At 38.9% G+C, this 26856-nt stretch overlaps 1 protein-coding gene across 1 annotated transcript in view; it reads right to left on the bottom strand.

Annotated features, from left to right (window-relative positions):
* Window positions 1-1673: 1673 nt before the first annotated feature.
* Window positions 1674-26856, bottom strand: part of hhat (hedgehog acyltransferase) — a 264425-nt gene continuing 239242 nt past the window's right edge. Inside the window, exon 12 of the mRNA XM_072580734.1 lies at window positions 1674-6484. Within this exon, the coding sequence (XP_072436835.1) occupies window positions 6399-6484 (86 nt within the window). The 3' untranslated portion in view covers window positions 1674-6398. The remainder of the gene's footprint in view (window positions 6485-26856) is intronic.

Raw genomic sequence — 26856 nt, 5'->3', positions numbered from 1 at the left:
TGAAGATCGCTCTGCATGATTCCACTGGTCACACAAGATAAAAGTGAAATGGGATAGAATTGGTAAGCATTTTATTCCACTATAAAAGTGAATGTAAACAGTAGCTGTTCTACAGCAAAAAAACACTTGGAGAATTCATTCAGTAGTAGCATAGACAGACTTTTGTAATCCAAAGGATCTAGTGCAACATAATCAGTGCCGATTTATTATGTGCAGGCAGAAGAGACTTAAACAGTTCAAGACCAACAGAGCATCCGCTGAGTTATCAGCTCAAAGACAACATTTTAATAAAGACAACATTTTAATAAAAACAACATTGTAATGCATCTCAACACAGAGGAAGCTTACTTTAAAAACAGATGGGAACAATACAAATTTGTAATGTCAGCTTTTCTGAATGTTATAAGCAACAATTTAAATATCAGTTTCAGTTTGGGTAAATGGTTTAATGATGTAAAAGTTTCTACTAGTGCTGTTATATAAAGTTGTTTGCCCAAAATATAATTCTTTCCGGGGAACCACAGTTAATAATATTGTACAAGTTGAATACTGAAAGGCTACACTCGACAGGCTGTAAGAATTCAGTTTTAAACCGGGAATGATGTTTACATTGCTCAGTTAAAATGAGTGGTTTAATTCATTGTCATTAACCAGTAACTGAAATAATTCTGAAGTCTTTGTCAAATATCGACAATTATTTCCATGTATTTTTTCTACAGTAGCCTTTGTTAATTAATCTAGAATGAATTAGCTGATGTTACCAAGCAATATATGTGGTCTGCATAAGAGGTACTTAGAAGAAATGCTTTAATTTTTTAATAAGTTTAAAATCATTTCTAATGTGTATTTTTTACAATTCAGTTCAAATTGCTTCAGCTAGCTGAAATCATATAAAAGCTGTGATTTCCAAAGAACAATAAATGACTAATTTCTTAAAACAAGTTAGACAGTGAAATGAATTGATAAGACTTTTCTAATTGTGCATTAACCTTGCTGCTGGTAATCCATTCTGAATACTGACACAAGTTAAACAAAAAATGCTACGTATATTCAGATTAGCAACTTGCAATGGACAGATGTACTTAAAAGAAATTTGATGTATAGGGTATTTGAGTTAACCTCTCAGAGGCTGATTAATACTGTGTACAGTAGTCACAAGTTGTGAATTAGATTGCTGAACAAATCTTCTCCTTAAAGAGTGAAACCTCCTAAACTTCGGGGAAAATACCAATTTAAAGATGAAAACAGATTCATTAGATTGTTATGACTGGTGAAAATTCTGATATTAAAGAAAAACGTTCTGAATTTCTTTATTTATAGGGGCTTTTTGCATGAACCTGCAAACTGCATTCAATAGGGTCCTGTAGGAATGTGCTTCACTTATTTTCTTCCCAAATCAAAGAAGCACCAGATAACCTACGATATTGATTCAAGACTACTACTTTTAATTTTATCACTAGTGTAATTATGCACATACTCCTGTGAGCATGGCAAAAGTACTGAACTATTTTTGTGGTCAGCAAGAAAAGCTGCCAGTAGTGGCATATGTACCGGTTTTGCAACATTTACTGAAAATCAATTACATATAATTTATGCACATCATATATATTACAGTAACAAAAAAAGAAACATGAAGCACAAATTATTTGATTTGTAAAGATATGTAAACTTTATTTATAACAATAAAGAGTATTTTATACGTAAGCTTTTGGATTTGTGTATAAATCAATGAGATCTGTGATCGTCGGCTTATTAAACAGTCACATGCTGCCCTTTCATTTTAAAATTTAATTTTTGAAACAATGTGCTGCATAATATCATCTTCATGTTATTCATTAGTTAACACTGACATATAAAAATATTCCATTCACCTTGGGAACCTCACTTATTCACTAAAAAGATAGAAACATCATTCTGAAGTAATTAAAAAATCTACAACAGCAAGTATTGTTTGACAGTCAATTTCTCGGCAGTTGCAAGGACACAATACAACTAATGAAAGTTCCGCACAAATCAGCTGATCTAACTGAGAATGATCATAATAGGACCTATGTAGAAAATTATAATGTCACAATTTAATGAAAATGAATGAGTTTTTTTAATGTTTGAGATAAGATAAATTGTGACAGGTTATATGCAAAATAAAGCTTACAGCATCTAATGATGGCTCAACCTTAATTAGACTATTAAAACTATATTCTTTTAAAAAAGTATGAATACAACAAAAAGTCAAATGAATATGGGAAATGACTAAGAATAATGAAAAGGATAACATTCAGAATTATTTAAAGCCATAGCTATCCAATGGACCAATGCAAACTAGTAATCATTACTGGCAGAACAATATTTACTCTGTACGCACAAAGAGGATTTACACTTTTTCGTGCAGAAATTGTTCAGGCAGTCTAAAACGCTGCTGAAAAAAAGATTTCTAAACAACCAATAAGAAACACTATTACATTTATTGTTAAATTAAAATGACAAAATTTGTTTAGAACTTTAATTCTGGATGAAATCAACGCTAAAAGAGAGTACAGACAAGTAGAGGGATCAAGAGAGGAAATACACATGCAGAGCACCTGATTTCAAGGAATAATATTTGTCAGTCATACGTTCTCTTTAACATAAATATATTTAACTATGACTTTTGTGCTTTTTTAAATTCTATGTTCCCAGACCATTCTCCAGATGACAATTCCCCTTCCTATTCCTTGGTCTGCCCTCAGTTATGAGTTGGTAAATTCCTTCATTTTATTCCCAGCATGCCTCCTTTTTTTTTTGCATTTCCTGTCTGCAATATTATCAATTTGTTTACATTTCTCACTGTGCTTTTGTTATGAGATTCAAGGCAAAGATAAGGGTCCCAGTAACAAATGGTTTGAGGTGGACAATGGGCAGAATATTAGTGACCCTGCTGGCAGGTTTATTGGTGGGGCTGTCTCTGGACCATATCCATCTTATGTAAGCTATGTAGTCCTGCTTCTCGTCAATGAACCTCCTCAGAGGATTGAATTCTGGCTGCGTTCCTCACTGACTCTGAATGGCAGTGTGGGAAATTACACCATCTGAAAATTCCTGCTCAGTATTAGAAATAAAAATAGGTGTCCTTTGGCACAGAAAAGCTTTGGGGTGGTCATCCAATGCAAGTTGAAATAGGACTACAAGGTTGTGAGCAATCTGATTCAACCTAAGAAAAAATAATGTCATGGTTATAATTCTGTAGCAGTGGCAGAGGACAAGCCTTCAACCTTTTCAAGATTTAGTCGATGGAAACTGTGTGTAAGACTGGGTTGCTGGACAAGAACTACACAGAAAAAGTGGAGGCATTGTGGAGATGGAGATGGAGCTGGGTGTCATGAGTGGAAGTTGACCTCAAGGGTGTGGTCCTTGATGACTCCAAATCTAATGGTGAGGTGCAGTGGAATGTTCCAATGCTAATTTGATTTGGTTACGTTTAGTTCAGTAGGAGTCAAATCAAGTAAAGGCAAGCCCACTAGGCTGAAGACTGGAGTAAATACTCTGAAGGACCATGGTGTGGATGACAAGGACTTGGTTACCCACACTCAAGACAGAAAAATGTGTCTAATGTTTGACCATGTGTGGATTACATATATGCAACTTCAGTGAGCAGGGAACAGAGAATGTAAAGCTAGAGGTTAGTGAAACAAAGAAGAAGCAAGTACAATGAAGATCTTATTTTCTTGCTGATATAAATTTACCTTTTGGTAGAAACTATTCTTATATAATCAATTGCAATGCACAGCCTGCCATGACTCAGTTAAATTTGGTTCATATGAATATATGAGTTTTCTGATGTGATCATAGAATCATAGAGCCCCCACCATGTGGAAACAGGCCCTTCAGCCCAACAAGTGCACAATGACCCTCTAAAGAGTAACCCACCCAGACCCATTCCCCTGTCCTACTACCCTATATTTACCCCTGACTAATGCACCTAACGTACACATACCTGAACACTATGGGCAATTTAGCTTGACCAATTCACCTAACCTGCACATCATCTGATTGTGGGAGGAAGCCGGAGCACCCAGAGGAAACCCACGCAGACCTAGGAGAATATGCAAACTCCACACAGTCGCCAGATTTGAACCTGGGTCCCTGGCACTGTGAGGCAGCAGTGCTAAGCACTGAGCCATCGTGCCACCCCATAAGCACTCAATATAAGCACTCGAATGTAAGCACCGATATGGAAGAAGATAAACTACTGGCAAATGTCTAGCCAATGCACTCTTTGACCTGCTATCACTGATAATGCAATGTTTAAGCTTTGCATCACAATCTAGTTCAGGTTAATTCCTACAGATAAAGTGTTTTTTTAATTGAATATGACCCCTTAAATCTTCTTTGGGATTAGGTAACCAGATATAATTTATCAGCTAATCTGCATTAATCTCATTTAATAAAACAGGCTCGGAATCCTAACTGAATTCTGTAAATTAGCCTGTGACATGTAGCAAATACAACAAATTGTTTGTTTAGAATCACACTTGATTATATATGTGTAAGTCTGCCTTCCTTTTGTTCACTAATTTAATAGGGTTACAAGATTTCACCAAAATATTAGGTAGGGGGAATTTCATATATTTGCATTAATTTCACTAATTGACACCAAAATAAGAATTTAAATAACAGGTAATATAATGTGTTTTTGAAAAATAGTTATGTCAATAAGTGCTAATAAAGTCACCATACTCCTACTGGATCACAGGGCTGCTTTACTACAGAGAGACAACTGGTAGTGGTTTAATCTGAGGGTCACCACACCACAGGCAAGGGAGAGGCTGAGAAAGATGACCTCATAGTAACCTCAGATGGCGTGGCAATTGAACCCACACTGTTGGTGTTACTCTGCCTTGCAAATCAACCATCCAGCCAACAGAGCTAACCGAACCCACTACAGAAGAATCTCGATTATCCAAACGAGATTGGCAGGCAGTATTTCGTTTGGATGATTGATTATTCGGAAAACCGATTCAATGCCTCTCCTCTGGGACTCGGAGTTTCCTTAAGTTTCCTTTTTCCTCGCTGTGCCTGCCTTGCTCCCTCTTTCTGTCTCAGGGTTTGTTTCTGAGCAGATACACACTTGTGTGTAAGGGACCAGCAGCATTGCTGAAGCCTCTCCCTGCCGCTGCTTCACTTCAATGGGATTGCCAGACCGAGCGCTTGCTGAGTCTGCTCCCCGTTCAGGAGACTAGGCAGCAGCACACCACACAAACCCCCACCCTGCTGCGTGCTTTCAACTTTCCACGGTTCCAGTCAGCGGATGAAGCAGTCAGATGCCTCTTATCGCTTCTCCCCAAATGGGACTCCAGAACAAAATGAAGTAACAGAGTAGAGACAGCAGCCGGATTGGACAACAACAGCAAGACTGCTGCTGCCTTTGGGGGGCAGGGGTGAGTCTCAAAATAGCACACACACATGCACACAGCCACACACACAACTTTTTGACAAGTTCACACTCTGCCCTGTACAAGACAATGTTGGAGAGATTATCTGGCGAAAGTGTGTATAGGATACACCCCCCTGTAGAACTCCAGGGAAATTATGGGGGGAGAGAGGGGGACAGGAGGTCAGTCATCTGGTGATGGTGCCTGGGCTCCGATCAATGTCCAGGATTTTCTTGGCGTCTGTTATTTGTAAGCCAAATTCACTTTTAATCATTGTAAACAAAAGACACGATCAGTGTTGGTAACACCTCTTTGATGTAATGTTTTTATCGGGACCTAGAGATCTTTGGACAATCCAATATTCAGATAATCGAGGTTCCTCTGTATTTATATTAACACAACTTACACACACACCAAGGAATCATTTATTTGCACAAAAGTGCTGCACAGATTACCTGATTGTGTGGAAGCAAGCAATGCCACAAACTTGACAGCATTCTCTCTTATTATCATGAAAGAACGTCACGGATGTATGCACTGCAAACTCTCCTTCCCCCAAGGAAATCGATGCAGCTCCACTTCTGGTGCAGTTCTCTCCCCAAACACTATGCATAGCAGAGGCACATGTTAAGTTTACCCAAATAGTACAGCAAATTTGAAGATGAAAATGCAGCCAAAAGGTATCCAAATTAAGTTTTGCATTTTAAATATAAAACAATAACAAGATTTTTTTCAAGTTTAGTATTATTCGTTGTTTGACAGTACAGAACTTGATTAATGCCATAAAATGGATCAACAATTTATATCTCATGCGATGCAGAGTTGCTGGCAAGTGGACTGATTGGTTGAGGTAATAAACTGTTGCCTTTGAGAGGTGTTATTCTTGTAATTTTGTCTTGAGTGTTGATGAAAAGCTTTGACAGCATGCCTCTTTTTAAAACACGATCAATATTATACGAGTAGTAAAATATAGCTCGGTTAACAGAAGATTTAATTTTTGACTCGGTCATATTCAATTCCTACTTGGGCATAGCAGTAGAAATATGCCAGGACTGTTACAGGTATCCATGGCCAACCTGCAAAACAAAAATAATAAGCAGTGCTAATTACAAGGTATACATGGATCTCCTATCCTTAGATACTGTTCACAGTTGTGGTAATATAAATTTTATTTGGCATGCTTAATTAGATTGTATATTGAATTCAGTCACCAATTGCATTGTGCCTCTAAAATCACTTTTGCTTCTGAGTCAGCAGGTCTTGGCTCCAAGATCCATTCTATAAGCGCAAAGTATAATGTTAATGGAGTGCTACATTGTCAGATATGCTGATTTTCAGATGAGATAGTCTGCACTTAAGTAGATGTAAAGGATGCCATGGCATTGTCTTGAACAAAAGCAGAGAAACATTAGGGAAGCTGTTTTTATTTTGAAGAGCTAAGCCCTAGGTAAATGCGAGGTGCTGCATTTTAGGAAAGCAAATCTTAGCAGGACTTCTACACTTCATGGTAAGGTCCTAGGGAGTGTTGCTGTACAAAGAGATCTTGGAGTGCAGGTTCATTCATCCTTGAAAGTGGAGTCACAAGTAGATAGGATAGTGAAGAAGGCGTTTGGTATGCTTTTCTTTATTGGTCAGAGTATTGAGTACAGGAGTTGGGAGATCATGTTACGGCTGTACAGGACATTGGTTAGGCCACTTTTGGAATATTGCGTGAAATTCTGATCTTCTTCCTATCTGAAGGATGTTGTGAAATTTGAAATGGTTAAGAAAAGATTTACAAGTATGTTGCCAGGGTTGGAAGATTTGAGCTATACAGAGAGGTTGAATTAGCTAGGGCTGCTTTCCCTGGAGCGTTGGAGGCTGAGAGGTGACCTTATAGAGGTTTATAAAATCATAATGGGTATGGATAGGATAAATAGACAAGGTCTTTTCCCTGGGGTGGGGGAGTCCAGAACTAGAGGGCAGAGGTTTAGAGTGAGAGGGGAAAGATATAAAAGATATCTAAGGGGCAACATTTTCACACAGAGGGTGGTGAGTGTGTAGAATGGGCACCAGAGGATGTGGTGGAGGCTGATACAATTGCAACATTTAAAAGGCATTTGGATGGGTATATGAATAGGAAAGGTTTGGAGGGATATGGGCCAGGTGCTGGCAGGTGAGACAAGATTGGGTTGGGATATCTGGTCGGCATCGTTTGGTTGGACCAAAGGGTCTGTTTCTCTATGACTGTACATCTTGCTGTACATCTCTATGACTCTGTGACATGAACACGACATTTGCATATTGTTGCCTTCACAGTGATAAGAGAACCAAATTCAATTGGGGTCATGGAGGCCCTGAACAAGTCAGAAAACTTTGGGACAATACTGCAGTGGCCACTTCCGCAAGCCCTGACCAGATGTGGCAATTAAGTCACTGGTGAGCTGCAGTCAGATCATCTTCCCTTATAAAGGAAATATCCAATTTCTAGGAGCTACTGTGCAATCAGTTTGCTTGTAATTCCTTAGTCCAAGCAGCACCATCAGGAGTATTGGCCACTGTTGGAACAGCACCTAGACCAGAGAAGAAAAAATAAGGACTTGATTGGAGACAGCAGCAGCAGTGGAGAATTAAGGGGGTGGGATTGGAGGGTTTTTTGGGGGGGGGGGGTGCGGCAGGGTGAGGGGGGTAGAGAGAGCGAGCGAGCACAGTGAAGGGTAAGGATTTGCAGCAGTAGTGAAGATAAAAGAGAGAAACAGTTGGGGAATGAATGACGATTTCATAGAAAGCAGAAGCAAACTGGGTGTGCAAGTGTTTGAAAAAAAAGAGAAGGAAACCAAACTGTCACACCACAGGCAGGCTCAGAGTTCACTGGCTGAAGGGCATTATGGCTTTGATTCCCTTTAGCACTACTAGATTTATAATGTAACTAGATAAACACATAACTTTGGATATCAGTTGAATAATATTTGTAAATATGAGATCTAGCTAGTTGAATAAAACAAACTAAGAGCAGGTCAGATAATGTGGTGCAGCTGCAGCATGCAGATACTGGTGGAAATCTGTGATCCATGGCAACCATATCTCAGTAAAGGGGGTCCCTCACTTACCACTTATGAACATTCATGCTTACAAATGCAATCTCATACAGGGGTGTAATTTTAAAGACTCAATGTACGAAAATTTCCTGTACTTACAAAGAGTTGCTTTACATTGTTGTGCATTGAATTCTGACTTGGCTGCAACTCAGTTTGTGAATAGACTCCAGAACTGAATCATTTACAACTCAGGGTCTGCAGCTTCAGGAACCTGTGACTAGAGTTGATGAGCTGGAGTCCAATCTATAATTGTAAACTTATCTGGGCAACCTGTTCCAGAAGATAATCATACCCCTTTGGCTAGCTCTTCAGATTTGGTTTGTGTTCAGGGACATGGGTGAAACTGTAAGAGAGGCAGTTATGGGGATCCAGAAATTCACAATGAAGGATCCCCATAACTGCAATGGACCAACATCTTTGATGATCTTTCAGCTTGTTTGGATGACAGCAGGGATTGCAAAGAAGATGAGTAAATTGTCCACACACCACAGTGGAGTCAAGTGGTTGGAATATAGTTATAATAGGGGACAGCATGGTTGGGAAACATACAGTTCTCTGCAACATGAGCTGAGTGTGAAAGGCTATGTTGCCTGCCTGCTGCCAGGTAAAAGATCACCTCAGAGCTGGAGAGAACGTGGAAGTGAGAGGCAAACTATCCAGTTGTAATGGTCATGTGGGTACCAATGACACAGGTAAGACTAAAAAGAGGATCTACTAAGGGAGTATCAGCAACTATGGGCTAAATTTAAATAAAATCAGAACCACAGAGGTAATAATATTTGAATTACTACCTGAGTCAAACTGGTATAGGGTAGACAATATCAGAAAGTTGAATGAGTGTCTTAAAACATTGGTATGGGAGAAATAGGTCTGATTCATGGGGCACTGACATGAGTATTGAGAAAGAGGGACTAATACAATAGGGGTGGCCTGCAGTGAACCATGCTGAGATCAGCGTCCTAGTGAACTGTTTTTTAAAGCAACCCTTTTTTGTGTGGAGAGGGGAAGGGGAAAAATTAAGGGAACATTTGGAAAGTTAAACGACAAGACAATAGTGCAGGGTAGAAGAAGGGACAGAGTATTCAAACATAACAATGCCTCAGAAAATGAGGTCTGGACAGGGAAATATTGTAAGACGACAGAATTAAGGCTCTGTATCTGTAAGCACATGGTCTTTGTTACAATTTGGAAATGTTGATTGCACAAGTAGAAGTAAATGATGATGATATGATAGCCATCACAGAGACATGGCTGCAAATGACCATGGTTGAGACCTAAAACCTTAACAGTATTGGGCATTTTGAAATGTCTGGGAAAAAGGGAGGGAAAGCTCAGTTAATAAAGGACATTCAGTAGAGCAATGTGAAATGATCTTCATTCAGAGGATCAAGATATAGAATCAGCTTAGATAAGAAATAAAAACCAATGATAAGAAAAGGAATTAAAGCACTTGTCTAGGTACATTATAGGTCCTCAGTGTAATAACGATATTGCAGGATAGAGTGTAAACAAAGTAATAACGTGGGCTTGTAAAAAAGGAATTGAAATAATTATGAGGAATTTTAATCTGAAATAAATTGGATGAATCAAATTGGAAAACACAGACCAGAGGATGAAATCATAAATTACATTTGGAACAACTTCTGAGAACAATATACCAAGCAACAACTTATTTTTGACTAGAATAAAGAATGTTAAGATCTGTTCAGCAAAGTGAACTAATTCTCAAGTCCTGCTACTCCTGGGTTGCTAAAAAATTAAGGATTTAATCAAAGTATGTGAAGTCCCTAGTTTACCTGTTCGCTTGAATCGAGTTCACAGAAAACACTGATCTGGTTCCTGTATTTATTTGTAACAAACAGAAATTACTATTAAGTAAATTCTAATCATAAATAAACAGCTATGAATGATCAATGTATGGCTCTACTTGTTAAACAAATCTAAGTCTCTTTTAAAACAAAATCCCAAAAATAAAAACACAAACAATTAAAGTAGTATTTATGAGTGGACAGAAAAAAATTGGAAAGCAGAATTCAATAGCACCAGTCCACAGAATTCACTGGGACAATAATTTTGGTTGCCAAGACTTTCTGTTCTTCAATCTCCTTTTGCTGGCTTCTTTCACTTTTTTGCAGGAGGCACTGGGTGATTGGTATACTAACTAAAAAGTCTCTTAGTTTCTGGCTAAACCAACAGCTTACAGCAACTGGTGGGAGAAAATCTGGCTTTTTTCAGGCTTCAGGTGTTCTACTACAGAGAGAGAAACAGTCAAATCACCTGCCCTTCCAACAGTTCAAGGGCTTCTCACTGAATTGCTCATACCTAAAAAAAACTGTTCATCTGCCCAGGAACCAATCAGAGAATTGTAAGCAGGCTGATAACCTTTGTATTCATGTCTGGTCAAAATTGCACAAACCAATAAACTACATGTTACCAGCCAAGTCTCACATTGTTTAAACAAAGCAGCAGTGTAAATATCACACATAATGAACTTCAGTAATTTCAGAAATTCCTTACAAACTTCTTTATTTTAAAACTTCAATTTTTCCATATTAACCCCACTCTAAAATTCAGAAAATAAAATGATACCATGCTTTTACATTAATTAGCCAGGTTTAATTAATGACCTCATAGTAAAGGATTCACCTGGCAAAAGTGATCACATGATAGAATTTCAGTTTAATGGTGAGAAATGTGGGTTTGGTACTAGAGTCTCAAACATAAGGTTAAGAAGACAGAGTTGGCTAAAGTGGAATGTAAAAATGGGTTACAAAATAAGATGTTAGGGAAGGAATGGCAAATAGTTAAGGAGATATATCTTAATTGTCATCAACAATATGTTTCATTGAGAAAGAAGTCTACAAGGAGATTGCACATCTGTGGCTAACTAAGGAAGTTATGGATGGCCAGGAAAGAATGACAAAAGAAGGTTAGATGGGATGACAGAAATCCATCATGAAATATACAAACAGTGAATTCATCTATAAGTACATAAATAGGAAACAACTAACAAAAATGAGCACTTGTTCTTTGGAGGGTGAGACTGTGGATTTAATAATGGGAAGCAAGTAAATAGCAGAGACTTTGAATCTATCTTCAAAGGAGAAAACACCAGAAACATTCCAAGACTGGAAGAAAATCAAAACCAAAAGGGAAAGAGGAAAGTAAAACAATTCCTATCACTAGAGAAAAATAGAGCAAATTAGACGAAAGACCTGATTATTTGCATCACAAACACAGGAAAGAAAAAGTTGTAGAGATACTGGATTAGTTGGATGTTAGATTTCAAAATTTCTTAGATTCTGGAAATGTCATAGTTAACTGAAAAATTGCAAGATTTACCTGCATTATGCAAGAAAGCAGGGAGACAGAAAGCAGGAAATTTTAAGTCACTTAACCTATCATCTATCATTTTCAAATTGAATGGAGTGCCATAGAGTTTGGTGCTGTTCCTCACTGTTTACAATCTATATTAATGATTTAGATGAAAGGACTGACAGTACTGCAGCCAAATTTTCTATCAATACAATGACTGGCAAGAGTGCAAGTTGTGAGGAGGATACAAAGAGTCTGAAAAACACCAGACAGATTACATGAATGGGAAAAAAATTGCCAGATGCAGGATCATGTGGGCAAATTTGTTTTGATTTGATTTATTGTTGTCATATGTACCTAAGTACAGTAAAATTTTATTTTGCATGTCGTACAGGAAGATCATAATATAGAAGGATATGTAGAAACCTCTCAAAATTAAAGAGGTCTATTCAGCAGTCTAATAACGGGGGGAAGAAGCTGTTCTTCAATCTATTGGTTCATGTCTTTAAGCTTTTGTATCTTCTGCCTGATGGGAAAGGTTGAAAGAGATTATAATTGGGGTTGGAGGGGTCTTTGACGATGTTGGCTGCTTTTCCGCAGCAATGAGAAGTGTAGATGGAGTCAATGGATGGGAGGTGGGCTTGCGTGATAATCTGGGCTGTGTTCACAACTTTCCATAGTTTTTTTACTGTCCTGGGCAGAACAGTTGCAGTGCCAAGCCATGATGCATCCAGCTAGAATGCTTTCTATGGTTCATCTGCAAAGGTTGGTGAGGGTCTTAATGAACATGCCAAGTTCCCTTAGTCTCCTGAAGAGGAGGAGACATTATTGTGCTGTCTTGACCATCACACCTACAATGGGTGGTCCTGGACAAACTGTTAAGCATAGTTACTCCCAGGAACTAAATGCTCTCAGCCCTCTCCACCTCGGCTTCATTGATGCAGATAGGGGCGTGTCCTCCTCCTTTCTTCCTGAAGTCGATGATCAGCTCTTTAGTTTTGCTGACATTGAGGGAGAGATTGTTATTGTTGCACCATGACTCTATCTCCTTCCTGTATTCGGTCTTATTGTTGTTTGACAGCAAACTCATAGATGGTGTTTGGACGAGATTTGGCCACACAGTCATCAGGGAGTACAGAATGGGGCTGAGTACACTTCCTTGCGGGGTACTAGTGTTGAGGATTATCGTGGAGGAGGTGCAGTTGTCTCTCTTCACTGATTGCTGTTAATTAGGAAGCTGAGGATCCAATTGCAGAGGGCAAAGCCGAGACATAGGTCTTGGAGTTTGGAGATTAGTTTGGTAGGGATTATAGTGTTGGAGGCTGTATTGTAGTCAATAAGTAGAAGCCTGACGTAGGTATTCTTATTATCTAGATGTTCCAGGGATGAGTGTAGGTCTAGAGCAATGGCATCAGCCATGGACTTGTTCTGCCGCTAGGCAAATAACAAGGGATCATGGGAGGCTGGAGTTAATGTGGGACATGACTAGCCTCTCGAAGCACTTCATGATTATGGAGGTCAGAGCCACAGGGCAGTAGTTATTGAAGCACGTTGCATGTGTTTTCTTTGGTACCAGGATGATGAGGAATTTGAGGTTGTGTTTTTTTGCAAGAGGAAAAGTAAGCAGTATACTGCACAAATGGAGAGAAACATAGCAGAATGCTGCAGTACAGAGAGATATCCCACTATCCAACTTTAAGAGGCTTCTTAACACTTCCATCTTCAACTACATTATGAGTTGTCTGCTCTGATATCTCTTTAGGAGGCTCAATATGATAGTTCACTTGATAATGCTGTTGTGAAGTTGTATTACATTAAAGGAATTATAAGAATTTAAATTGCTGCTGTAACAAGGGAATTTAGAAACATATGAATAATGCTTTTTCAAACCAGCTAACAAAGACCATCAGTAGCAGTAACTAGAAAGACATTTGTCCACCAAACAGGCTGAAAATAAAGGAATCAATAATTAACATAATGAAGCTAAGTCAAATTCACAATCTAGATTAGAGTGGTGCTGGAAAAGCACAGCAGGTCAGGCAACATCCAAGGAGCAGGAAAATCAATGTTTCGGGCAAAAGCCCTTCATCAGGAATACAGGCAGAGTGCCTGAAGGGTGGAGAGATAAATGAGAGGGGGGTAGGGTGGGGGTGGGAAGAAAGTAGCATAGAGTACAATAGGTGAATGGGGGTGGAGATGAAGGTGATTTGTCAGGGAGGAGGGTGGGGGAAGGTAGCAAAGGGTACAATGGGTGAATGGGGGTGAGATGAAGGTGATAGGTCAGAGAGGAGGGTGGAGTGGTTAAGTGGAAAGGAGTATAGGCAGGTAGGACAGGTCATGGGAACAGTGTTGAGCTGGAAGTTTGGAACTGGGGTGAGGTGGGGGAAGGGGAAATGAGGAAACTGGTGAAGTCCGCATTGATGCCCTGGGGTTGAAGTGTTCCGAGGCGGAAGATGAGGCGTTCTTCCTCCAGGCATTGGGTGGTGAGGGAGCGGTGGTGGAGGAGGCCCAGGAAATGCATGTCCTTGGCTGAGTGGGAGGGGAAGTTGAAATGTTGGGCCACAGGGCGGTGTGGTTGATTGGTGCGGGTGTCCCAGAGATGTTCCCTAAAGCGCTCTGCTAGGAGGTGTCCAGTCTCCCCAATGTAGAGGAGACTGTATCGGGAGCAACGGATACAATAAATGATATTGATGGATGTGCAGGTAAAGCTTTGATGGATGTGGAAGGCTCCTTTGGGGCCTTGGATGGAGGTGAGGGAGGTGGTGTGGGCGCAGGTTTTGCAATTCCTGTGGTGGCAGGGGAAGGTGCCAGGGCGGGAGGGTGGGTTGTTGGGGGGCGTGGACCTGACCAGGTAGTCACAGAGATCTCTAATGCGAGTAGAAAAAGGTTCACAACAAACTACCAGTCAATGGAAGATCTCACAACAATGAATAGAGGAATATGGTAAGCTTCACTGACACCCATAATTTAAGTAAAGAATAACAGATCACCAGGCTGTACAGAATTATACCTTTTGCAAAACTGGTGTAGGTATTGGTTTTAAAACTACCATGTTATTGCTCTTCAAAAAGCCACTCAATGCAAATTTGCTATCAATCTGTGATATTGAACAATTGGTAATGCCTGTTGAATGCCATTAAATTCTTTCACAAATAGTTAAAATTTGTAATTCCCTGTTGTAATTGTTCATAAGTTTACTCTTCCATATCATAAAGGTGACTTGAATACAGCAAAGGCTTCACAGTAGGCCACTGCAAAACACTTCACAGAGATTAGTGAAACTGCTGTCCACCAATACCCAGGAACTAACCATCGCACTTTAGTGAAGTGAGAGGGAAAAGGAGTGTTCCTCTTAGGTTCATCAATATGACTTTGGGAACTGCCAGCTTTTTGAAGGCCCTGTTCACAATCATTCACTTACCACATTCTTTCCCAGGCTGTGCCTAACATTCAGCTCGAGATAGCTGCCAGTCTATTCCCATCCCACCAGATCTGGCTGGTCACAACTGGTGCTCTAGCTTCCCTGTGCTGGCATTTTGTATCTGTTTTTATATCAGCCTTAGTAGACCCAGAGTCACTAGCAAACATTAAATGACTCATTTTCAGTTGTATATGGATTTGTTTGTATAATTCCAGCATTTGTTCACCAAGTTTAATTTAATGCCAGCATTAATAATATACTTATTTTAGGCAAAGCAATGCAACTTTAATGCCAAGGGCTACCATTATCCTTTGATTACTGCCCAAATATTATTACAATAATCTGACTTGAAAGTAAAAGGTTTACTGGTGAAATAACTAACAAAATGAAATAAGGATATAGTAAATGCTTCAGCAGTTTGGACAAAAGAATAGTGACAATAGAAATAACTGTCAAGCCTACCTTACTGAAAAACAGAATTGTTTTCTCTCTGGATATCTGTATTTACTCCTGATTCTTCCTGCCCCAGAGATTAAATCATTTGCCGAATCTCTTTTATTCGTCTTTAAGGATTACTGGCTAGATTGCTTAATACCTGGCAAAATTATGAACGAAACATCGATTCTCCTGCTCCTTGGATGCTGCTTGATCTGCTGCGCTTTTCCAGCAACATATTTTCAAAACTAGGCATAAGTGGAGTTAGCTTCCGAATTTTACTCATTTTGAAATATTTACATATTTAAGGAGTCTAATGCCTATTTACAGTTGGCTCCTTGGAAAATTAAAAGTGCCCTGAGATGATATAGTAACTAGCACAACTCAGATGCAATTCTGGCTGTATGTTCAATGTCGTGACACCAAATTTTCGTGGGCTTTATTAGTACTGAAGTGCATACTGACCCACAATTGTCTACTAAATGCCTTCCCAGCTACATTCCCCCCAGCCCCATTTATGTCTCAGCCTGCCCCACTCCACCCGCTCCCCCCCCCCCACATTCATGATGAAGTACTTATGCCCAAAACGTCAACTCTCCTGTTACTCGGATGTTGTCTGACTTGCTGTGCTTTCCATGTCACACTTTTCAACTGAGAGATGACTGACCCAGTTCTGGCATTTAGACTGTAATAATCTAGTGATCTGGTGCAGATTTTAATTGGTTCTTAGAGTTGCATGTTAGTAAATAGGTTACCAATATCTAAAGACCATTATGGTACAGCTGTTGAAGTGGACATCTTTTATCCACACAATTGTGATGGGTCTAGGCCACCACTATATAAGGCTGCATTTTATATTCTGTTGCCCAAGTGCAAGCAGCATTGAGTTTTTTGGATGGTTTCTTGCCATGAGGCTTAACAAGATTTATTGCCCTATCACACCAAATTCATTTCATTTGCTGCCTACCCGACTCCTATGACATTGCTTATGTCTGATTCCATCCTGATCTTATCATGTATCATTCCTAGAAGAACTCACCATGCTGCAGATATCCATTGGAAAACCAGCATCTTTGCTGCCTGCACCATCTTTGAAAGACTGCTGTACACCCAGGTGAGCACTGGCATTCCGAAGCTGCCCTGCTCAGTGACTGTGACAGTGCAAAGACAGTGTCAGAACCTTGACAAGTGTCAAGTTGTACCATGATTTCCCAAGAGGGACCTGGAGGTCCTGCTGTTGGGGTGATGTAAACGAGGGGCTCTTCTTTATGCAAAACTGGCAGAAAAGGCCACACCACCAGACCCGGACAGTCCAGTCTGAGGTAGCTTATTGGGTCAGTATGTTCTCATGGTGTGAAGGAATGGCTAGAGTGCCATAAAGAAGCTCAATTACCTTCTTCTGCTCCACCAGGGTAAGTGCCGTAATGTTCTCTCTGCCATCCCATACTCACTCAATCTCTGCTGCCACTCCCACCGTCCATCATGGCTCATGTTCTGCCGTTTACCAATTGCCTTCAACATCATCCCTCTAAATTTATTCTCAACCCTCCTATCTCCTTCACCATTAACTCTGTATCATCTCTGCACTGCCTACTTACTCACTCAGGTCACCTTATCACTTCTCTGCTACCAGCATCAGCAATCACAGCCATGTCACTCTCTTTCAGTTTACTCAATCCTTTGCTCTCGTGATAATTAATGCACTTATTTCCTCTTCATTTGCACCTGATTAATTAGAATTTTTGGAATGCTATTAGTGTCTTCTAGTGTGAAAACTGACGCAAAGTATTTATTCAACTCCTTCCACTCTGATTTCCATTTTGAGAATTCTCAACACCTAGCTTGTTTGGCACATTTGGTAAGATATTAATGAAGTGAGAGACAGCATTAATTAGGCAATTAACAAGCTAATTGGCAACTTGCTGCTGCCTAGTTAGAAACTCACCTTGCCTTTTGGCAAATGCATGAATGATGCAGGGAGTTGCTCCTAATGTTGCAATTTAACTATCTCATACCTCCTCTTGACATTCAATGACATTACCATCACTGACTTCCCTACTATCAATGTCTTGGAGGTTCACCATTGGCCAGGAACTGATCTGGACTAACCACATAAATAATATAGCAGCAGGTTAGAGATTGGGAATTCTGTTATATGTATCTATCTTCTAACTCTCCAGGTACTTGTCCATGATCCAGAGGCACAAAGCAAGAATGTTATGGAATTCTCTTCAGTTGCTCAGATGAGTGTGACTCCAGCCACACACAATCAACACAATACAGGAAAATGTAGCCTGATCAATCAGCACTTTATCCACCACCTTAAACAATCACCTTCTCTACGTCCAGTTCACAATGACAATAGTGTGTACCATCTTCAAGATTCTCTGTAACAACTTGCCAAAGTTCCTTTTAAAACAACTTCTAACCCTGTGACCTCTGCCACCTAGAAACACAAGGGCAGCAGGCACATGGAAACAACTCCAACTGCAAGATTCTCTCTGAGCCACACATCATCCTGATTTGAAACTCTATTGCCTGTAGAGCCTATATCTATATCACATGGACTGCAAGAAGGTGGCTCACCAACACTTCTCAAAGGCAATTAGGGATGAGCAAGAAAGCTGGCCATGACAGTGATGCCCACAGCCCAAGAAAGATTTTTTTCTTGAAAACATGCTTATGAAAACATTTTTATAAATGGAGATATGCACAGTTCTATGTAGACGAGAGATCGTTTGAGATGATCAGGGAGAAATGTAATGGTAAATATCAGTTAAGTCATTGGTCATGTTTCTTAATAAAATTATTTGGATCTATACTTTTTTTTATTTCTGTCAAACCCTCCTGTGTCATGTCACTCCTCAAAATGATGCTCCTGGAATAGAGGTGCTGTCCTCCCAGCTTTTATTTATGTCGGTCTTGATTGAAAAATTATTAGGTATACCACAGTCACAAAGTCCCTATAGTGCAGATGGAGGCCATTCAGCCCATCGGGTCTGCACCGACCCTCCAAAGAGCATCCCAATGCCCCCAGGCATTACCAGGTCATGCAGCTTACCATGATCACAGATATGCATCCTTTCAGATTGGGCGATGGCTTTCTTCTGCACTATAATAACACTGCTTCAAAAGTGTAAAGTTATTTGCTGCAAGTCTATATATGAATGAACACAATACCCATTTCATACTTGACACTACCTTCACCTTCTTATCCATGCAGTCACATCATTTGTGCTTTTAAGTGGTAATTTAAATCCACAACAACCTACCAGCAGTCTATTAAGTAAAGCATTCCTGTGGAAGAAGGCAATAACCTCATCTCATCAGGTTCAGAGCCTCAGACTATCAACAAAGTATGTCAAGGTTTTTATTCTGGGCACTAAATGTAAGCTGTTGACATGATATTCAATTTGAATCATTTACATAACTATGAAAACATTCAGAGAAATGTATTTTACTCACTTCCGCATATGCCTGTTTCAGAATTTTTATTTACATATTACTTGGATCTAAAAGACAACTATTATAGAACTGCTATTGTGAACAATTCACGCTGCTGTTGGGCTGCAGTCAGAAAATAAATTAATCAGTTAATCAACTAGAAGCAACAAAGATTCGCAATCATTTTTCCTTTACTGATGAGCTTATTCAGTTTATATTATAACTTTAGATGACAGAGTCAAACGGCAATTAAAGCCATTATTAAAAGTCATTAAATTCTACTCCAACTTAATCTACTTTCTCAGAAATTCATTAATGGTTTCTAAAATGTGAGATTTCTGATCTTTTGAAATATGACTGACTAAAGAGACTTGTTTATTTTGTTTGAACAAAGGAAATAGGAGCAAGATTGGGCCATCTACCTCACCCTCCATATGTCTTGCATTTATAAGCTATAGCTAAACACTAACCTTGATTTTCATTCCCGGGTTGGATGCATAAAATTCTTCAACTAACCCCTTATGAAAACAAACATTTAATTTAAGTGCTTAACTTTTAAGAACGCAATCTCCTATGTTAACAAACATTTCCATTCAATAATTGAGCTTCCATTAAAATTCTCACTTAACAGATGCCCTATTGTGAAAATGTTGGGAGATCAGTAAATTAGCTCAAATCCTATAATAGCTATACTGACAGGCATTAAAATGCCTATCATGGTGTTATTTTAATTCACATATTTCTTTTAAGGCAGTTCCTTCAAAACTTTGGCAATATTATTGTGTTTATGCACTTTTTATGCACAACATGCCCTTTTACAATCCCAAAGGTTGCTTTACCTCCTCCACACCTCCTATTCACTCCCCTTCATCCTGATATACTCCTTATGTCCTACTCATGCTAACACATGCAACCTATCTTCTACCCATATCCAGAAACCCTCATAGAACAATACAGTGCAATGCAGGCCCTCATATCTCCCATGATACCATATGCCCCTCTACCACCTCTCATGGCTCTCTTTCCCGCTTCTTGCCAACTCAGTGAGTATCCTCCACTATATAGGAGAAAGATATAACTATATTGCTTAAAGTTCAGTTTGTAGATTCTCTATTGAGAAAGGCACTATCATTCATAAAAATACATTTTGACACTTGCTGACAATTCTTAACAGTTTGACACTTGTTGATGCTTGCTGACACTTCTAGATGCATCTTGACATGTAGGATGGTTCCAAGGGGTTTATGCATCTTATTCAAACAATCTTCATCACAGTCTCAAAATACCTAAGCAACCCCTTGCTCCAAATGGTTACACAACACCCCATTCCACGTCCCCTGAGAACTCGGACCATATCATGGCACCCCAGTTCCCCAAACCAGTTTGCTGCTGATCCAAACAAACAGTAGTCCCAGACTCCCAATTGGAGTCCCAGACTTCTTCCAGCACTGCCACAGAAATACTCTCCATCATGGTAAAAATGGTGTTTTATTCAATGACAGGATGCGCATGGCTCTGGTTAGGCCAGCATTGCTCAGAGGGCAATTAACGGTCAACCACATTACTGTGGAGTCATACGTAGGCCAGACCAGGTAAGGATGACAGTTTACTTTCCTAAAGGACATTAGTGAACCAGATGGGTTTTTCCAACAACTGACAACAGATTTAGTCATCATCATGACCCTTAATTGGAGTCCTCATTGAATTCAAGATTCTTTATAGGATTCAAATTCCTAAATCTGACATGGCATGAATTGAACCCAGGTCCTCATAACATTAGCTATGCTTCTAGATTAATAGTCTAATGCTAACTAAAATTGGGGCCTAGATCCTATGAAATGCTTATCTGTTATTTAATGAAGATCTACCATAGATACAAGTTTATTACCACGGATGCCCCTTACAAGAAAATAGGCACTTCCTGCCTGCTCCACTGTTCAAAAAGATCAAGGCTGATCGCCTACATCAACTTCACCATCCTTATGCTCCTTAATTAGTATATTCAAGACTGAGCATCGTCAGCTGTCTTCACGCCTCTGAGTGAAGAAATTCTCTCACATCCCAGTCCTAACTGGCTGACTTCTTATTCTGAAACTGCAATGCCTAATTTCCCAGCCAGAGGAATCAAAGTCTGAGCATCTAGCTGACAAGCCACTTAAGATTTTTATGTGCTTTAATGAGATAATCTTTCATTATTTGGTCCAAGACTACATGATCTCTCCTTGTAGGACAATTCTCATTCCAGGAATCAGTCTAATTAATAACTTCAGAAAATTTATAATATCACACCTTGGGTTCATTTATTGCTTTTCAACTTACTGTGAAACAACAGTAAATCTATGCTCTAAACAGTTAGTATTCACCAGTTTGATCAACTGAAACAAATTCTCTTGTATTTCATAATGATAAACATTACACAACAAGAACAACTAATTGTATTGCAATGAAAATGTCAGTTTTTCCATTTCAAATATTTCAATCATAATAATACAACAATCATGTCACCTGTAAAATATTATTGGCAAGATTTTATATGGCAGAGATAACATGATTAAAAGGCAAACAACATTCATCAGCAGAAATTTTTCAACTGTACCATCATGATTTTTCATCTCACCATACAGGTCTTCAGAACGTTAAAACACCCAATGAGAGAACCCTGTGTAATTGGATTGATAGTAGGAGCAGGATCACAGCAATGATATACAGTATGTCAGATACCTGGAGTTATTATAAGTTCAAAATGGAATTGAGGAACTCAGCTGTCAGTGTAAGTGGGAGCAAGGAGACCAATCATTTCTGACGATCATCAAAGCTTAGAGCTTAAACTGTTGCCTTGAAATCATTCCTTCCAACTGTTATTATTTATAATAAATAAGGTTTCACATTTTTTCCGGTCATTAATCCAGTTTTATAATGGCAGTACTATCAATGTGGCTGATTACTGTCAATATGTGTTCCATGTCCATGATATAAGGTAGTATTCCTCTCTTAACATGGAGTCTGAAGTTTCAATTCTCTGTCATATAGATAGCTAATGAATAGTCTCTGTTTCGCAATCCATCTCACACTCAAAGGTGCACATAACATTCATACTTTTACTTGTGCCCTTTGCAATATTTCCGGAAGGTTCTTCCAATTGCATTCACTTTCTTAGATCCATGTGCACAAGTTGCATATTTTAAATGTCCTTATACAGCCCAAAATATGCAATATATTAAGAAACTGACGCACACTTCAGAAACTATTACATGGTTCGGTACAGATTCATAGATTCATTTTTAGTAATTTTATGTAAGGTTATTCAGACAACTGAACAAGTAGACACCATTGTAAGAAAAAAATAAGCATTTTTAATGAGCTTACTGCAACTGTATTAATAATAAGCCCACTGCAGCTGTAATAATAGTACATTAGGTTAAATAAGTCAAGGAATTCATTTAATGGAAATAAAAACAATTATATTCTATTTCTTAGTCTGTTGCACTGCTTTGTGGAAGATTGTACATTTATGCCTACACAATATTTGTGTAAGTAAAAGCCTAAAGCATAATCAAACCAGTTCAACTTCAAATGTATCTTTGATGCCATATTCAGACCGAGTCTAATTTTTACAAACTATTTCTTGGGACTTCCAGCACAAATTCACCTGAATCCCAAGTCATATTGACAGGGGAAGAAATGCAGCACCAGAAAGGAGGCAGTGGATAAGCTGTCAGTACTTAAAGTTGACATTGGACTGGGACTGGATAATATGCATACAGAGATATTGAAGATGATGTGGAGGTATTGGTGTTGAACTGGGATGGATAAAGTCAAAAATCACACGACAACGGATTATAGCCCATTAGGTTTATTTGAAAAGAAAGCTTTTGGAACCTCGCTCCTTCTTCAGGTGCTAGTGAGAGAGGATATATTGGACACAAAACTTATAAGTAAAAGATGAAAGGGTGATACAACTGATGCAAATATATTGAAAGCGAGTGTGAAAACTGAGGCATTAGCAATAATCTTTTAATCTTCCCTGGATTCAGAGTCATGCTAGAGGATTGGAGAAGTGCCAACATTACCGTTTTCTTTCAAAAACCCTGTAAAGGTCAATCCAATAATTACAGACTGGACAAGTTAACTTGGTGGTGGGGAAATTTCTATAAACAATTATTTGGGATGGAATTTATAGCTTAATAGGAAATAGGAGTAGGAGTAGGCCATTCAGCCTCTCAGGCCTGCTTGGATATTCAACTTGATCATGACTGATCTACTACTTTCACATCATTTTCCCCTTATCCCTTGACGTTTTTAATATCTAGAAACCAATGAATCAGTTATTTTGTATGTTCATGACAAAGCTGCCATAACCCTCAGGGATACAGAATTCTCAACATTCCCCAATCTGAATGAAGAAATTCCTCCTCTCAGTTCAAAATGGTCTCCCCTTTTCTGAGATTGTTGTTCTACGGGGAATATCTTTCCAGCAGTGACCCTGTCAGGCCTTGTAATGATTGTGCATGTTTCTATGTGAATACCTCTCAATCTTCTAACTTCCGGAGAAGATATGCCCAGTCTCTTCAATCTCTCCTCAAAAGACACTCCTGCCATCTCAGTGATCAATTGGTGAGGCTTTGGTAAACTTCTTCTACAGCAAGAATGTTCTACCTTAGGCAAGGAGACAAGTATTCACAATACTCTCAGTAGGATGTCACCAATGCTCTAAACAATTGCTCCTGTACTCAAATCCTCTTGCAATAAAGGCCAACATATGATTTGCCTTCCTAATGGCTTGTTGCACCTTCTTTCAATGATTCGAAACAAAGACACCCAGGTGATTTTGGATACGAACATTTCCCAATCTCTCACTATATCAGAAAAACTCTTCTTTCTGTTTCTCCAATCAAGATGGATAATTTCACTTATTTTTTCCACATTATATTCCAATTGCCATGTTCTTTCCTGCATATTTAGCCTATCAAAACACCCTTGAGGCTTCCTCACTGCTCATATTCTTACATAATTTTGTGTCATCAACAAGCTTAGAAACATTTGGTTTCCACATTTAAACCATTAATAGAGATTATGAATAGCCAGGTCCTTGTGATAACCTACTAGTCAAGCCAACCAGGAATGATTCATTTACTCCTACACTCTGGTTTTCTATTTGTACACAATTGGAGAAAGTGAGGACTGCAGATGTTGGAAAGTCAGAATCGATAAAGTGTGGAGCTGGAAGGTGCACAGCAGGTCAAGAAGCATCAGTGCAAGGGAGTCCACATTTCAGATCTGAACCTTTCATTTGTAAATAATTCTCAACCAATGTCATATATTACCCCAATACTGTGTGTTCTAATTTTGTTCACTAGTCTCTTGTGCGGAACCTTATCGAAAGCCTTCTGAAAATTCATTTACACTACATCATTAATATCCCCTTATTTACAGCAAGTCACACCCACAAAAAAAATTAATAGATTTGGTTAAACATGATTTTTCCTTCATAAATCCCTGTGTTAAGTATTCAGTTCTCTCATCATTTGTAATATATTCAAGTATTTTCTTTACTGGTTATTTTCCCTGTTTTTTTCCTCTCTTTCCTACTTAAATAGTAGGATTATATTTACTACCTTTCAATCTATTGGAACTATTCCAGATTCTATAGAATATTGGAAGATGACCATCAATGCATCCACAATGTTTACAACCACTTTTTTCACACTCTGTTGATCATCAGGATCAAAGATTTATTCATTTACAATCTCATTAATTTCCTCAGTACCACGTTTTTTTTTACTAATTGTCATTTGGTTATACAGAGTTGGAACCTTTATGAAAAAAATGTCCAAATTTTTCACCATATGTTCATCAGGTCATCACCCAAGAATACCAATCCGGGTGCAAGCCAAAATCTATACTATGTGAGTGGAGAGTGTCAATACTACATATTCCTTTGGGTGTTCACAACAAGCAAAGTACTAAATTGAGCCAACCAGCCAGCATTTGCAAAGTTTGCAATACAGTGTCTACCATTAAATGTGATTGTGACTGAACAAAATTGTACAACATTGGAAAGTGTAGGATGATTCTAAAAACTCAGTGTGGATTTCATAAGGGAAAATCCTATCAACCTTGCTCGAGATTTTGTTTTGAAGAGGTTACAAAGAAGATTGTTGAGGGCAAAACTGTTGATGTGGTGTCAAAATGTGTGGTGCTGGAAAAGCACAGCAGGTCAGGCAGCATCTGAGGAGCAGGAGAAATAATGTTTTGGGCATAAGCCCTTCATCATTTTTTAACTCTGATCTCCTGCATCTGCAGTCCTCACTTTCTCCTGTTGATGTGGTGTATTGGACTACCACAACATGTTTGATACAGTGCCACACAACAGACTTCTGAGGAAAATTATAGGTCATGGAATAAAAGGGACAGTAGCAACTAACACTCCCTTTAAATTTTGCAAGCGCTGGTAAGTTCCATACACTCCGCTCCAAGGTCCATGTACGAGCAAGAAAAAACTACAAGGAATGTTGATAGCACCACTGATGCAAGAGAAGCTGAGGGATTGGAAACAGAGTAATAGCTAATATGTTCAGTTGTCCGCACTTTAGATACTTCAACTAGTTTATATATTAAAAGCACTTAATCATCATCAGTGAGGTGGACAAGGGGACTCTGAATTTGGTTTGCAGTTCAATTCAATATTTTAAAAAAATCCTTATTAAAAACATCACATGAGCATTTCCCAAATTCCCATTGTGTTTACTTTCTATCCAAGTCTATCTTTCTGAGAAAGTACATTACTCGCAACGATCCACATATGAGAGTTTGGTCATTAGAATGCCTTCGCTGACGTCTCAGACTGAAGGTGGATCTGGCAGATCAGGGCAGATTCTCACAAACACTCTCTCTCGTAGTCAAAGTGACTCAGTGAAAACTTGGCAAAGACTTCACCTGGCTCAGTTTGGAGCTCCAACCTTCCAGAGTGTTCTATGCACTTCGGCCAATGGGATCATGAGCTGGGTTCAACAGGGATCGTGCCAACACCTTTCACTATTGCCACATTGGAAGGTGTAAAGCACATTTATTCAGGCAGTCAAGATGCCAGAATGTCTGATTGATACTTTTCCAATACACAACCCTCAGGTTGTCTGTAACTGGTTTCTCATTTTGTAACCTCTTTCATCGTGGTTTCCACTGTTCCCTACAGCTGATAACTGCTGGTTGCTGTTTGATTTAGTTTGGTGAATTTTCTGTCAGGCTAACTTCTGTTGTGGTCAATTTAGAATGTTCAATTTTGGGACCTTGGTCATTTGACCACATCAATGTGGAGGAATGTTTGTAGTAGGGTTCCCCAGGGGTGGATATTCTGACCTTTGCTTTTTAATGAGACATACACATGATCTATATCTGGTTTTCAGAGGATAATTTCAAAGTTTACATATTACATCAATCTTAGGAGAATTGCAAATGGTGAGTTGGATAGTGTAGAACTTCAAAAGTACATTGACAAGTTGCTGGTTAGGTGGTTAATGAAGTTCAAGAAGAAGTGTGAAGTGATATTGTTCAGTATAACGAACTTGGAGGGAAAACATAAAACAAAGGGTACTCTTCTAAAGAGCAGGCAGAAACAGACAGACCTAATTCTATAATGTACATAAGTGATTAAAAATGTCAGGACAGGTAAAGATGATGCAGAGAGTATTCTAGACTTCATTAATAATGACATTGAATACAATAGCTAGGAAGTTCTGATGAACTTATATAGAGCACT

The sequence above is a fragment of the Chiloscyllium punctatum genome, chromosome 11 (genome assembly GCF_047496795.1).
Source record: "Chiloscyllium punctatum isolate Juve2018m chromosome 11, sChiPun1.3, whole genome shotgun sequence".
NCBI lineage: Eukaryota > Metazoa > Chordata > Chondrichthyes > Orectolobiformes > Hemiscylliidae > Chiloscyllium > Chiloscyllium punctatum.
The sequence above is the reverse complement of the archived record's forward strand: the minus strand, read 5'-3'. Positions and strand labels throughout refer to the sequence as shown.